This window comes from Cotesia glomerata, linkage group LG6 (genome assembly GCF_020080835.1).
Source record: "Cotesia glomerata isolate CgM1 linkage group LG6, MPM_Cglom_v2.3, whole genome shotgun sequence".
NCBI classification, from domain to species: Eukaryota; Metazoa; Arthropoda; class Insecta; order Hymenoptera; family Braconidae; genus Cotesia; species Cotesia glomerata.
Window position 1 is genome coordinate 20,066,463 of NC_058163.1, and position 16,405 is coordinate 20,082,867.

The 16,405-nt window shown below is 28.1% G+C and overlaps 3 protein-coding genes across 4 annotated transcripts; 1 reads left to right on the forward strand and 2 right to left on the reverse strand.

The window, feature by feature from the left end:
- Positions 1-501: 501 nt before the first annotated feature.
- LOC123267403 (ATP-binding cassette sub-family G member 4) lies at positions 502-12,142 on the reverse strand. Its single transcript, XM_044732015.1, has 7 exons — positions 11,568-12,142; positions 5,404-5,749; positions 3,796-3,913; positions 3,500-3,695; positions 2,238-2,385; positions 1,198-2,075; positions 502-1,108 (listed from the first exon to the last, which is right to left on the reverse strand). The coding sequence occupies exons 2-7, from the start codon at positions 5,633-5,635 to the stop codon at positions 770-772; spliced, it is 1,911 nt and encodes a 636-aa protein (XP_044587950.1). The 5' UTR covers positions 5,636-5,749; positions 11,568-12,142; the 3' UTR covers positions 502-769.
- Positions 12,143-13,140: 998 nt separating this feature from the next.
- On the forward strand, positions 13,141-15,358 carry LOC123267430 (uroporphyrinogen decarboxylase). 2 transcript variants are annotated; one of them, XM_044732054.1, is made up of 6 exons: positions 13,141-13,303; positions 13,376-13,712; positions 13,786-13,944; positions 14,218-14,379; positions 14,463-14,600; positions 14,834-15,358. In XM_044732054.1, exons 2-6 carry the CDS (start codon positions 13,416-13,418, stop codon positions 15,143-15,145), a joined length of 1,068 nt encoding a protein of 355 aa, XP_044587989.1. In that variant the 5' UTR covers positions 13,141-13,303; positions 13,376-13,415; the 3' UTR covers positions 15,146-15,358. The 2 variants fall into 2 exon arrangements, with proteins under 2 accessions (XP_044587989.1, XP_044587988.1); XM_044732053.1 differs by having other exon boundaries at positions 13,141-13,712.
- On the reverse strand, positions 13,572-16,376 carry LOC123267442 (BLOC-1-related complex subunit 7). The gene is made up of 3 exons (XM_044732066.1): positions 16,118-16,376; positions 15,861-16,046; positions 13,572-13,734 (listed from the first exon to the last, which is right to left on the reverse strand). Exons 1-2 carry the CDS (start codon positions 16,253-16,255, stop codon positions 15,867-15,869), a joined length of 318 nt encoding a protein of 105 aa, XP_044588001.1. The 5' UTR covers positions 16,256-16,376; the 3' UTR covers positions 13,572-13,734; positions 15,861-15,866.
- Positions 16,377-16,405: the final 29 nt, after the last annotated feature.

The window sequence follows — 16,405 nt, forward strand, 5'->3', positions numbered from 1 at the left end:
TTAAAAAATAATTCCATGTGTAGAAATTTAAAAAAAATTTATAAATGCAATTTTTTTTTAATATTTTCTTATAACTAATTGATTTTTTAAACAAAACCAAAACATAATTATCGATTAACCTATAGATTTATCATAAAAAATTATGAGGAAAATTATTAGCAAATTAAATATATTTTTAAACATCTTTATTTATAATAAACCATTCAAAATTTATATTAACTAAAAAAAAAACAATTTATATCATCGTAAATACCAACTTAAAGCAATTATCGAATATATTAACGATTAATGACTGTTACTAGTCTGGACTAGTTAAAAAAATTTGCTCAACAGACAAATAAATTTTTTTAGTACAGAAAAATTAAGTCATAAAATATATTTTTTAACAATTATACTATTGTTTCTTTATTCATTATTAATATTAATATTAATATTAATTAATTAATTAAATATTTGAATGTTTTCATTTAAATGAAAATCAAGTAACAAATATATGGTAAGACTTGAAACATTTATAAAAGTTATTTTATATATAATATAGAGATTCAACGTATTTTTGAATAATTAATGACAGCACAGTCAGTTAAATGATTCATTACATCTGAGTTGAGTAACAATAAGGCATCGTATCCAACAATGAATAATTGACAGTCACACATTCATAAAATACTGAGCAATCACGCTTTATGTTATATTTTTTACACATATAAATTCATAATTTCTTTATAATAATATACGTATAATAAAATATTTAAGTGTGAAAAAAGTTTTATCGTCTATTTAATTTACACCAAAGCGCACTTGCAGTAAGTAAGTGCATAAGTACACCAATGCCAACGATCAAGACCAAATTATTCATAACATTAACGTCGTTAATTTCCATTTCGCTCAAAAATTTTAGGGGTTTTTTATAGTGACAATAAATATCATCGCACTTGAGATCTATACGATTAAAGCCGTAGATTGTATACAAGAGACTGTGAAATCCTGCTCTGAAGTACGAAATGTGGAAAATCCAACGGAACCCAACCGGTGTGTCCATATAACGGATACAGAAACCAAAGACTGAGAACAAGACAGCTATAACTGGGCCCGCAAAAACAGCAATCTAAAAGTTATTAAATAAAAATCTATTAAATTACCGTACGGTAAATAAAATAAAGTAAAATAATGATTATAATTAGTGAATTAATTTACCTTGACTGGAGTAGTCGCTCCGATGAAAAATCCCCAAGCTTGTGCCGTCAAACTGGCAGCAATGCTGACAACCATAAACAATAATATGCGATGGGTTTCAATAGGTTGTCCAGTTAGCCAGTAACTGACAGCCAAATAAGTACTGGCACAGGCTGCTTGAAAAGGTATTTCAACCAGCAACAAACTTATGTAGTACGGTGCTAATCTGTACCACCTATTGAAGTGCTCTCTTGTAAGTATCTGCATCTCAATAGGAAATGCCAATGTTACGGCCATTTTACCGGTGTAGACTATCAACAAAAGCGAGCCGTACAAATAGACATAATTGGCAAGAACTCCATTTGCACGGTATCCACTTCCCATGTAGAGGTAGCCGAATATTATTCCAATCATCAGATGACAAAGTAACCGTGTCATCATCAGCGAGTAATCTCTTCTCAGACACATAAGCTGTCTCTTGTACAAGAGATAACACTGAGCTAAAAATCCAGCTGGGGGAGGCGGTTCTTTAACCTCAACCTCGAACTTAGCAATCTTAGAAGCGGTCGTTATGCTCTTGCGGTCTTCCCATATTTTCTCAGCAGCTGTTTCCAGCTTGTCAACAGTTATTCCGTAGTCTCCAATTGCTACCTCAATTAGGAAGTCCGCAGGATTGTGATAAGCAGGACAGTTCACCCCTACAGAAGTCAGGTGAGGCAAGAATGACGATACGGGCCCACGATATATGCAGTGCCCGCTGGCAAGTGCGTACAGCGAATCGAACATCTCGAATAGCAGAGCCGAAGGCTGGTGAATCGTACAGACAACTGTACGTCTTTCTATTCTTGCTAGGCGATGCAGTAGCGCAATGCACGAGCTGCATGACGCTGAGTCGAGACCTGTAATAATAAATCTTTTTTTTTATAATCTTTCTTGTCTTACTTATTATTATTACTATCAATCAGTTGTTATTTATTGCTTATTTCTTATTTGTAATTGAATTTAAAAAAAAATAAATGAGTTAGATTGTTAGATTTCTATAAAAAGATAATTTATGATACCTGTGGTCGGTTCATCGAGAAATAATACTGAGGGATTACTCAAGAGCTCAAATGCAACGTCCAATCGTTTTTTCTGCCCTCCGGATAAACGACCGCATAATGTATCGTAGCAATGACTCAATCCCAGCATCTCCAGAAGCTCCAAGACCTTGATTAGTCCATGACAATATTTAAATAATTTATTATTGTAATTTTATCATTTCAATTGACGGGAATAAAAAATTACTGGCTTAGTGGATAATCAAATTAATATTTTAGCATCATAATAAGTAGCGACTGCAATCTTGATGAGATTGCCTGATTTGAATTTTATAATGAAAATAATGAGTTCGCACGCTAACCATTTTTTATGTAAAATGAATTATTTTTATTTAGAATTTTAAAAGCATTTATATTGCATAATAAATGTACACGCAATAATTGTTAAACTCACTAGATATATTTGTAATACTTCTGCGTATTATGTTAATCAGTTGATAGTATATAGAAGTATGCGTCCGAAATTATTGATTTTTAATAAATAATAGTACATTTGTTATCTAATGAACTTCAATTTTTTAATATTTTTAATAAAATATAATGTAATAAATTTTTTTTTTTCAATTTAAAAAGGTTTTAAAATTTATGTAAAAGCTTTTTCAGCATAAAAGAACATCAAGAATTCAAGCGAATCAGCAATCAAAATTTTTTAAACCTAAAAAAATTTTTTTAAAACCAAGGTTTAAATAATAGTGTTATAATTGAAGATGACATTGGTACTGTTCTTCAAATAGAGCATTCTAAAGATATCAATAAGATTTGTTTGTCAATGGAAATAAATGTTGATGTCATTTAACTTTGAATAAAAAATTAAGAACTTATCGTCTTTGAAAAATTATAATTATTGTGAAATGTTTAATTAATTTAATGTATACTTGTTTAATGTTCGTATATAAAGTTTAATGACTGTATTATAAAATATCAATAATTTAGTTACTGATTAAATGCTAAATGACCAAAAAAGATAAAAATAAGTTCTATAACTATATGAAAATATTTTTTTACAGTTGTTTAACTTTTATTGCTTAAATTCATGGCCGCAACTTTTGGCGACTCAGTGCTACTCTTAAAAAAAAAAAGAAGAAATTGATTATCCACATTATAATTATAACTAAGTAATCAAAATCAAAAATAAGAATTATGACTGTCTTTACCTATAAAAATAGGTAATAAAAATTGATAGTAAATAAAAATGAAATAAATAATAGTCATGAAGATGATACCTGTGTATGTTTGAATGCCGAACTAATCGTGTAACCTAATTTAAGATTCGCAGCAAGAGTCATAGCTTCACCGACAGTCAACTGAGCACGTGTTATCGAATCTTGTTGAATGTAAGTCGACGTCCTTTTCCATCCTTCGCTGTACGGTGAACGTTGTTTTCCATTTACTGAAACTTCACCGGTCATGCCTTGGACGCTGCACAAGATCAAGTTTACTATTAATATTCATCAATTATCTGACCGCGAAGATCTTATGCATTTATGAGTTGCATTGCATTATAAAAATAAAAACTTACGTAAATCCTGCTAAAACATTCAGCAAGGTCGATTTGCCGGCTCCTGATGGACCCATTATTGCCGTGAGTTCACCGGCGCGAAATTCCCCGCTTACGCCATGAAGAATTTCTTTCGACTCTGCAATCAAATATACTATTAAATGAATTATCAAATTAAAAAATTTATTAATTAAGTAACTAAATGTCATTGCATAATAAAATGAAATTTTGAATTATAAAGACATATACGACTTGGGGTGTTTTATTTATTTACTTTCTCAAATTTAATTAATTGATGATAAAATATAATAGAAATATATCATTGACCCATTGATATCACGTGATATCCGCCATGAAATGGAACGTGACCGGGTTTTCCGGGCTTTGTGTACCGTTAAAAATGAAATCGCCGCGCAATAAAGGCATGTTGTCCAAGGACACTGTTTATGTCGGCAGATTTACAGCAAAACTCTTGGCATTTATTGTCCGGTAATCTACTACGACATTATTTAACTACAAAACCGATTTAAGTACGCTTTTAAGTACTTCTTGAATTAAAATAAATAATTCATTAATTCATAGATCATAATTGATCCTACAAATTTTTTTACCTAAACCGATGAATTTTATCTTCTTTTACATTACTTATAAATCAGAGCTATCCACATTTCAATTGCACTTGATGAATATTATTCATTCATCATATTTATTTTTAAACAACAATGAAATAAATTATACGACCACTAATGTACATTAGCACAATCCTCGATAAATCACTTTAGTTTTTAAAAAATTTTTTAATAACTACTCAAATAGCTTATAAAATTTTTATCTTTAATTCTTATCATCGATAAATATATTTTTTAAATATACTCGGAAAAAAAGTCAAGTCACCGAGAGTTCATAAGGGCACACATATGATTCAAACGCCACAATAAATTATCTACGTGACCAGTTTATCTCGTTCATCTTTATATATTTCATTTTTATATAAATTATACACTCATATTTCCTTTTGCAAACTATTTGCCAACCACTATTTATACCTTTAAAAATTTCTTCTTCAAATATTCACCTAAAAAAAAACATCAGTTATAAATGAAAGGGTTTTAAACAAAATAATTAAACACATACGTGCGTACAATATAACATAACATAATAATAATTAAAATAACTGATATATTCGTGACTACAAAACAATACACTGGAACGATCGTAAGCAACACCTATGACGTATACTTATAGCTTCCTTTCTCATTGTATGAATAATACGACGAATTATCAACGTTAAACGGATGTATGTTACTCACAAGTCACGAGAGAAGGTGGAGAAAAAAATATGTATAAAAATTATAATAAAATTAAGTAGAAAAACGTAAACATACATAGAGTTCATTGGTAATCAGAAGAAGTACATCTACGTAATTCAACGATGAGTATTTTATAACGCTCATTAATTATCTAATACTGTACGCTGATTTATAAGATTTTTATTTTTTTTATTGCGCGTTTATATACTAGATTATTACTCACTAGAGCTCATGGATGTTTTTTAAATACCGAAATAATTAATGCTAAAATAAATCATAAATTGAATAAATAAAATTGTGAAATAATAAAATTGATTACCTGGTTTAAGTTTCCGGAGATTCCACGAGCGAACTTGGAAGCGAATATTGTTGAACGCCAGGTCAACTTCCGGGCGTTTTGGGAATTGGTGCTTGGGTTTAACGCCGTAATTGTTAGCAGTAACTTCTGGTATTTCAGTAACATCATTAATACTGTTAGTGTCGTCAGATCCCTGACAACAATTCAAGGAAGAGCGTGATGGTGACGCGTGGGTTTGCGAGCCGCTTGTCATTGTAATTGCAGTTCAGATAATTTTTTTAAACCTCCAATTACTCCTTAATCTTCAAATACATTCGATAAATTCATTCCTAGTCGAGCATTTATAGGTAATTGTTCAGAAGACAAACTGCAAAAAAGAAAAAATACAAATATTAATTTAATCTAATAATAATAATAAATTATAAGTAATGAATTATGTCAATTAGCAAGCGTATAAAACTCTCTCTTTTGCGAATACAATAATATTATTTTTTTACAAGTATGCATACAAATATGTGTGTAATTTTTTAACGCTAATTTCACTTAATATCTTTTTTTCTTTAAATGTAAGTTAATGTTACGAAATTTTTTCCATGCTATTCTCTTTCCCTTTCACTTTGTAAACTTGAGATCAAATTTATAATCCAAACAATTGTTGAAATCGCTACAAATAATAAACATATATGAGTTTAGGTGTTACTATTATTATATTAAAACCACTTAAATTCCTTTTACAAGTGCTAATTTATTTAATTATCGTCAAATGAACCAGCTATATTTTTATTCATTTTCTAAATAAGTTATTCGTTGTTTAGCAATGCATCAAGATATTTTTTTTAAGCATATTAAGTCTCAAAGATTAATATTAATTAATAATGTCACTAACATTTATAATTACTAACTCAAACCCGAATAAAAACAAGCCAGCTTAATTAATCATTTAATTTTTTTCATGACGTCAAATGTCCAAGTTCGCTGCGTTGTCGGTTTAAATCCATCCATACGGTTTTCTTCAGCAATTAAATGTGATATATCGATTATAATGATGATACACGCGTAGTTTAACTTATTTTATCATTATTATTCATGACTCATGACAGTAATTTGTTTTAATAAATTGCCGATTTAATTTACGGTTTGAGATTAAATTATTTTTAACTGAATTTTTCTTAAGGAGGTCCTTTCGCCGCCAATGTAAAATAAAAAATATTAGATTATGAGTAAATTTAATTTTTTTCTAATAGTTAAGGTCCTTATTTATCTTATAGTGAGGTTTAAATTATACTTTACCGGACAAATTTTTGAAAAAATAAAATTTTTAAATGTTAGTATTTGTTCAGAGTCTTACGAGAAAATCAGACGTTTGCAGTATTTCTCGAATTATACTATCAGACATGGATTAGATGAAGTAAAAAAAAACTAAAAATCAGATTTTCGAAATATTCAGGTTTCTTTTTTTGCAATAAAATATATCAGTTACCGAGATATTTATTGAGAAATTAATATTTAAAAATCACAAAAAATTCTCAAGTTACCTACTATAAAATGGAGTCAAAAGATTTGGCAACGTTGCGTAGCGCGCGAGCTTCAGACCATTCAATAAATTCAAACTAAACTTTAACGCGCTTATGTTTTTCATGCAAACTTATTAGTTAATTTATTGTTAGCAAATTTTCATAATTCATAATTGAAAAATAAAACAATAATTAAAAAATACTAGCATTCCTGCCATGAGACATTAGAATGTTATGGTTTTGTGACTAAACATTTTTAATTAATTTATTTATTTACACTGACTGCAAAAAGTTAAACACGGTTAAGGTTATATTGTGCAAATAAAAATGTAAACAACCGAAATAAAGCTTTGCCAAATCACGGACAGGTTACTAGCAGCTGATTTACAAGAGTCAAATTAATTTTTGTATTTAACTATTTTTTTTTTTTAATTTTCAAAATTTCAACGATTAATGCCTCATATACTATTTATTTTTTAATTTTAGGAATTTTTATGGGTTTTGTATTTTAATTTATTGAAAATTTACTACTACAGTTGTTATGACTCAACTGGAGCGAAAGGACTTCCTTAACAAATGTTTTATGCTTGTACTTGAGATTTACTGTGCGTGAATGCGTAAACGCAAATAATTCGATAATCGATTCATGAATAACTTCAAGTCGTTGATTAACTAATGAGAAATTTCGACTTCAAAGTCAACCAATCAGAAATTAGATCCCACTTATTTTAACATTTGGCTAACTTCAATTAATGCTTGAAGGAATAATGAAAAGTGAAAAGGTGTTAACAGCCGAGACCAGTGATTGCAGTTTCAATCGACTTAGCGAAACGAATGGAAATTTTGAAAAAACCTTTTTAGAGATAATAGATAATTTAATAAACTATTTCACCACAAAGCGTTTTTTTCAAAAATTTCATTCGTTTCATGAAACCAATCGAAACTGCAATTGCTCTGCTGTTGGGAGTGCGACAGAGATAGTTCCGTTGAACTCCGTGAGAGCAAAGCGAGAAAAAGATGGTCTCGCCTATTAAGAAAATTCTAGTAAAGTTGTTATTAATTTAAAGATTAAAAAAGTCATAAAAATATGACATTAAAGTTAGCAGTCACTTGACCATTTTTTAATTTTATTTCAGAAACAAATTTGTTCCGAAAAATTATTAAAAAAAAAATTGCAGTACTAATTTTTTAAAATTTCAACATGTCAATTTTTTTCCATAGTTTATTTGTTACAAAAATCTTAAAAATCATCAAATATCTGCTAAATTAATTTTCATGATAAAAGTATGAAAGTTTTAACAATTTTAGATAATTAAAAAAAAAAAAAAAAAAAAACTAATCTCAACAATTTTTGCTAAATTTTAAGGATAAAAAACTAAGTTATACGTAGGACTAAATAGACAATATAAATCCAAATTTCTTAAAAATAACTCTGAAAATAGCAACTAAAGTTTTGAGAAAAAATAGGTATTATTTAAAGTGTCATCATTTCACAAAATTTTTTAACTTGCATGTTCTTTCCCTAGATTGTACTATATTATTACCGCTAGACTCTCCTTAATGGAATTATCAAGAAATATATAATTATATTGAATCGAACAGACATCTGACGATCTTTAGAATTTTTTTCTTTTTTAAAAATTCCACTCGTAGAAATGAAAAAAAAAAAAAAAAAAAACTAAAAATGGAATTTTTAAAGAAGTATTTTCTTAGTATACTAATTTATTTTTTGAATAAAACCAAAAAATAGTTAGATGTCTGCTGATTTTAGATTCATAAAAATCTAAAATTTACGTTGAAATAATTATGACGTTGAAATTAAAAGACATCTTAAAATATTATACTGAATTTGAGAGACACCTAACAATTTTTAAGATTTTTATAACAAATATATAACAAACGGGAACCCAGAAGTTTTACAGGGAAATTTTTTATTAATAAAATCATAACTCAAATTTAGTAAATAGAATATATTGTTAAACACAAAATAACTTTCATTGACTAAATTACTTACAAATTTTATCTAATAGTAAATTAACATTTAAAAATTACATATGAGAATTACAAAAATATAGATAATACCTGGAGTTGTTTCATCGATACACGTGGTTACTTTTATTAATTATTTTTGTCACTATTTATTCGTAAATTATAATTTAATTCTTATGCAGATAAAAATTTAATTTGTTTAATGAATTTACTTTATGTTTACTCAAAATTTGTTACTTGTTACACTGTACTTTTATTTAAATCAAAATGTTATGCACTTATTTGAACGTTATATTACTACTTAGTATTTATTTTTTATATATCGTCTGAAATTATTTAAGTGAGCATTACTAAAAATTTATTTGGACATTGTTACCCTAAAATCTTTCTGTTCGAGATAAATTCTTCTCGCTAACGTTCTTTGCCATTAACTCATTACTTAGGTACTTCTTATTTTAAGTATAAGTGAGTTTGCTTACGTATAACAAAACTCCTATTAATCTATCTATTTGGGTACTAATCTATTTAATGTACCTGGGCCCCACACTAATTTCGAGAATTTTCCCGGCCTCTTACATAAAGCCGAATGAAACACTTAATAATCATACTCGAATAAACTTTTTACCGTTAAAAATATAATAAAATCATTATCAATGTTTATAATTAATTAAATATGTAAAGGAAAAATCTTCTTTAAAAAAATTGTAAGTGCGAATTTAGAAAAAAATTTTTTTTATCATCATTAATTTGTTACAGAAATTTAAAAAACTATCAGAGGTCTGCTGATTTCAGTATCAATAAATAATTGTATTATTAAAATAATTTCCATGTATATAAAATGCAATTTTTCTTCATTGCTATCAATAGATACCTACACTTTCATTAACCACATTTCATCGTTGATTTTCTAAATCACATCTCGTCGATTCAGATTACAGAGTGAATGTCTTTTAATGTGATTATTATTCGTACGATGGTCGAGCACCTATCATTAGGAAACTTGCGTAATAAAGATGCGAATTGTCTGAATATGCAATTTTAATAGATTTCTTGGGACATAAGAATGTCAAATTATAAATCTCAGCATGTCATTCCATTCTATTTATCTTTATTATTTTATCCTTTTTTTTATTAATTTACATTTTACATGTAACAAACTTATTATTCATTATCATTGTACTTCTGAATGTATAATTCTTTATGGAAAAGTCAGCATGGGTTTTCCGATTACCTGTCAGTCAGTCTGTATTGTATGTTAATTCGTTATTTAATTTTTTTTATTTTTTTAACTATACTTTTTTATTATAAATAAATATCACGATCCGATAGTTTGAATTTTCGGAATTGCAAATCAGCTAAACAAAACTTGATTTTTTAGCTTATAGTTAACATTTAAAAAGTGAATAAAATAAAATCACCAAATCGCCCGACGAATAGAGGGACGAGACAAAATAAAATAAAGCAAAAATTCGACACCCAATATAAACAGTGACAGAAACAAGATATAAATTAATGATAACTAAAAGATAATATAATAGTTGTGTTTAAATATAAAACTGCCAATTAAACTTGTTTCTCAGATGCATACATCTGGGTTTCCGTGTATGTAAATGTCGTTTGGATGACATTGATAATTTTCAGTCTTTTATCAATGTCATAACAGCTTTTTTTCTAAAATAAAATTTTTGTCTTCCTATTTTATTGATTGTTTTATAATAATTAACAAGCTCATTAAATATATAAATGTCGAATAAATTCAATGATAAAACTCTAAGAATCATCAATATTTTTTATCATAGCGATGAATTAATTATTAATTAATCAAAAATAATAATTTGCGATATTAATACAAAAAGACATTGTTATTTGATCTTCAAGGTCTGAAAAATTCTGAGAAAAGAAAAAAATCAATTAGATGTGTGATACGTAAAAACATAAATAAATGAGATTTAAGAGAATGATAGACGAAAAAGAAAATGTTTGGTTTTAAAATAAGATTTTTAGGTAAAAGAAATAAACAAACTTTCAGAAAACCGGTTGATCGAGTTAATTTTTTGTTATTAAAAAACTATTGTTTTTTTTTAATGCTAAAGGAAGATTTCGGAAGAAAACAGTGAACTTATTGTGTCTGGTTTATTGTCGAGTGATTTTAAATAAAAAAAAAGTTAACAGACGGTCAAAATACACTGGATAAAATGTTAAAAAGCATAAAATAATTACTAACATACATATGGATGTATTTGTTTATATTATTGCTCATTAAATCTAGACAGTAGCGGTACAGTTGACTCACGCGAGATGGATGGACATCAACGAGAAATGAGGATAAATCATCAGGTCAACCAACCCGCGCTTTCTACGAGAAAGTCAAAAATTTAACTTGCTGATTAATGCAACTAATATTATAAATAACTTCAATAACAGTAAACAATTATAAGGGATTAACAACCTTAGCTAGTGAAAATATTTAAACTTAAGCATATTATTAGATAATTAATAAGTTGATAATTAATAAAATAAACAAAATCACGTAGTTTTTGATAATTTTGACAGCTTTGGTCAAAGGTCACGATATTCAAAAATATTTAAACTTTTAATCTAATAGAAAATATCTCTTTACAATAATAACAAAAATACTGATTATTTTATAAAAATAGAGTAAAAAATACAGTAATCACTCACATGTTGAAAGAAAAATCCAAGTTACCACAAAAATTAAAACTTTTATATTAATAATTTAAATTTATTATTAATAGTAGTAGTATATAACTAAAAAGTTATTATTAATTAAAGAGTAATGCACAATGTTTACGTTATTGAAATAACTTCCGAGCCGCGTGAAGTCTTGATGTAGACTGAAAATCAAAATGAACTGAACGAGCGCGTCCAAGTAAAGTCAAGTCTCTTTACTCTACCAGGAAGCGGGCAAAACGCAACACAATCGTCAGCTGTACTGTATCTGTTAGTATTCTCTATACTAGTCTCTTCTTCACTAGTATCATTGTATTCATATACTCATAATTATACACATATATTTATGTATTAAAAAAATGTAATCTGCTCTGTTACTTATAGCTACATTTTATATTTTACATTATACATATGCCCAATACAAATATAACACGATGCTGGTTAATAAATAAACATAAAATAAAGATTAAATCGACACTTTAAAATCATCAATACTGATTGATCTATTATTTCTTTTGACGCCTCTATTAAAACTGTCAATTTAGTTTCATTAAACAATGTGCGCACTTCAAGATCACGTTATGTTATATATATATTATATACTTGAAATAAATTGCGCAAGCGCTTCTCGTTTTCAGTCAAAACAACACAAGTTCACATTTAATATTCGTTTGATACCTGGGAAATAGATAATGAACTAATTAGATTTAAAAATAGTTTTAATAGTCAATGAGATCATTATATTACTCAGCTTATTAAAGTATATTATAAATTATAATGTAATGATTTAAAGTTTTACTTATTGAGTAATAGTACTTGTAATAAAATCTTTTATTTAAAAATATTACTTCTGAGTAATGCAGTACTTAGTTGTAAAAAAAATCAAGCACGAGCTGTAAAAAAATTTTTAAAATTATAATTTACAAATAACACTACTCAAGTACGTCCAATGTCTCGTCGTCGGGTTATCACTTGTGACTTCCTGAAGGTCCGTTAGTTTAATAAATCCTTCACCTTTTGGACTTTAAACTGATTTGAAATGATATTTCATTTTGGGAATTTTTTCTACTAGAAATAAAATTTTTTACATGTATATTCTGCTGAAAATAAATATTTTTATTTATCAACTATTGTTATTACTAATAAACTAGTTCGTTATGGATAAATCTATAACCTTGAGAGGTATGAAAATGATAACAAACAGTTATCTGTTAAATCCCTCTTATACATATGAGTAATGCAATCGAGGTCAGTGTGACAATTTTACTCTGGATGTTCATTAGTAGGTCGATAGTGTTTATTTATTGTTTTTTCTCTTTCTGTAATCTTGAGTACTTGATAACTTAATTTATTCCCATTACTAAATATTGATTGATTTATTTGCCAATTATTTACTAATAATTATTCATGTACATTATAATAAGTGTATGTTTTTCAGCTGATTTTGTTTTTAAACTATCAAGCGATTTTCTTTCTTACCGGCAACACAAGCGAGAAGAAAGACGGTGGCGCTGATGGCAGTCGGGATACAAAACAACACATAAAACCGCGCCATTGTAATTATTTTATCCTGACCTTTTTTATCACATGAGACGAAGACACTGTGACTTGTGATATCGACATAATGAACATTTGTCATATAATTTATTGAAAAAATGATTTATCATTCATTATAATAAGAAACACAAACATTTTTATTTAGTAGGACAGTTTTAATTAGTTCAAGTGTAAAGTTATTTTACAACAAGATATTTCAAAGTGTTATGATAATATTATAACCTATATTTTATAAATTTCAGATTAATAATAAATAAAATATTAACAATATTAACAATAATAATGATGAAACACGATTTTCCAGTTCTGAAAAATGACAGATTTTTAAAAGCTGCCCGTGGAGAAGAAGTTGACAAGATACCAGTATGGATAATGAGACAGGCTGGAAGATATTTACCTGAATTTCGGGAATTTCGAACCAAGCATGATTTTTTTTCAATTTGCCAGACACCAGAATATGCATGCGAAGTTACTTTGCAGCCGATCAGAAGATTTGATCTTGATGCTAGCATAATTTTTTCTGATATTCTTGTCATACCACAGGCAATGGGTCTGACAGTTGAAATGAGACCCGGAGTAGTAAGTCTGAACATTGTTTTATCTTTATTTTCATTTTATCTATGAGAAAAAATTCAAGTTATTTAATTTACAGGGTCCAGTACTGCCAGAACCGATCGCCACTCCAGGTGACATGTCAAGGTTAAAGAAACCAGACGTGGAAAAAGATCTCGGGTACGTTGGAGAAGCAATCACGCTAACGAGACACAAATTGGAGGGTAAAGTCCCTCTGATTGGATTCACAGGTGCTCCAGTAAGTAATTTTGTTCTCTTAATTAAAGATATGGACAATTAGTAAGTCTATTTATAGAATTCACGCGGATATCCCAACGTGACTAAAAGGATTTTAGTCACGTTATTGATAAAAAATACATCAATATTTGATTATATCACCAAACGTGAATAATTTTTTTAATTTTATTCGTATATGTTTATGTTTTCTTAGGCGATAAATGATGTTCTTTTTATAAATTGTAATTATCAATAATAATCGGTAATTAAAATAATTAATCGTTTGTTGTGATAGTGGACATTGATGGGTTATATGATCCAGGGAGGTGGAAGCTCTACAATGGCACAAGCTAGATCTTGGCTTTATAAATATCCTCAAGAATCTTTAGAGCTTTTACAATTGATCACTGATATCATTATTGATTATTTAGTAATGCAAGCTAAATCTGGTGCTCAGGTAATAATTTTTAATTGTTTGCTACCACTTGTGTACTTATCAGAGTAATTTAAACTTTAAAAATAATTTTTGTACATAAACAGGCGCTACAAGTATTTGAAAGTCATGCAGATTATTTAAATGACGAACTTTTTGATATTTATTCACTGCCTTTTCTCAAAAAAATCAGTGAACAAGTAAAACTCAAATTGGATGAATTAGAAATTCCTAGAGTTCCAATGGTAATTATTTTTTTAAGCAGTATAGAAATTTTACAATTACTATTATTCCAAATAAATAACAGCTCTGAATAAATTTCATAGTTGAAGGCCAATTCTTAAAAATTCTGAAGAATTAAAAAAATTTTATGATAATAATTATATAATTTTTTATTCAAACATACCTTAAGAATAATTTTTTATACAAATTATGACAAAAACAAATACTGGTTAATAATTCTAAATGATTTTATTAGATTGCATTTCCAAAAGGCGCTACTTTAAATTCTTTGGAACGTCTTGCTAAAACAGAAGCCTACGATGTGATAGGAATTGATTGGACAGTGGAGCCATCAGATGCAAGGACACGTTTAGCAAAGGCAACTGTTCAAGGAAACATGGATCCATGCGCAATGTACGCAAGTGAAGAGCAAGTTTACGAGCGTGCAAGAAAAATAGCATCACAGTTTAGTAAAAAGGGGTATATTGCTAATTTGGGTCATGGAATCCTTCCAGATACGCCGATTGCATCAGTGGAAGCTTTTATACGTGGTGTACATTCCTCGTAACTTTATTTGTTATTTCAATATTAATATTGCACGACTCTTAATTCGAAGCATTAAAGAGTGCTTTAAGATCGAAAAATTCTGTTTGCCTCTTCCTATTTTTCGCTACTGTTTTTATTGTTACACTCTTGTTAGTCGACGGAAATTGACTAAGCTGCACATCACCGGATAGAGAATTTAATAAGAAATAATTCTGTTACTTTTAAAGACCGATTTGAAAGATTAAAAAACCAAAAAAACATCACAATGTAAAAAAAAAAATTTTCTAGTCAAGAAATAGAAAAAATATTCGTAACCCTTAAATTAAACACGAAAACTCGAGAAAAAAGCCATTATTTGGATTACTTTTTTTTAAGATTATATATGAAAATTAATGTAGCATATATTTAATAATTTAAAAAATTTTATAACAAATTTTGGCCAAAAAAAATATTGACATTTAGAAATTTTAAAAAATAAAAAATGCAATTTTTTAAAAATGATTTTTTGGAAAAAATCTTTTTGTTAAATAAAATTAAAAAATTGTCAAGTGATAGCTAACTTTAATGTCATAGATTATTTTGGTGCCAAAATCAAACGGTCAGAAAAAAAATGTATTTTTATATTTTTTACGATCAAATGAGCATTATGAGTCGTGCACTTTTGGATTTTCCAGATTTTTTAATATTAATATTGATTGGTTTGTTACAAATTTGATAATAAATAAATAAAAAAAGACCTGCTTTTAACGTTGCATTGCCCGAACTTGCTCCGTTACGTCTTCTAATTTAGCAGAACTCCTGTCGACTGCTGCCAGCTGACACTCCAGGTGGGAAGTGATCAATGCTAGTTTCTCTAGATTATTTTCTGCGTTTTCTAGGCTATGCTCTTGTTGTGCAAAATTCTTCGCTGATTGCATCAAGATCTAAAAAAACAATTATTAAGTTAGAAAAATTTGATTCAACTCATTAAGTATATTTAAAATTGATTATTTACTTCAGTGCTTTTGGAGCCGCGTTGAATCTGACGTGCAAGAGAAGCAATATTATTGACATTAACTTGAACTTTATCAGCCAATCGCATTTTCGACTCAACAAAAAGACTACGCGCACTTGTGCTCGATGCAGATGCCATAATGGCGTTTTATACAAATCACTTATTATGTTACGGAAACAATAGTTACTTTTATTACATCAATTTGTATTTATATATTAAGCTGCCAGCTGAGACCGATAGCAACTACAGCCTTGATTACCCCCCACCTAAAATTCAAAGAAATCAACA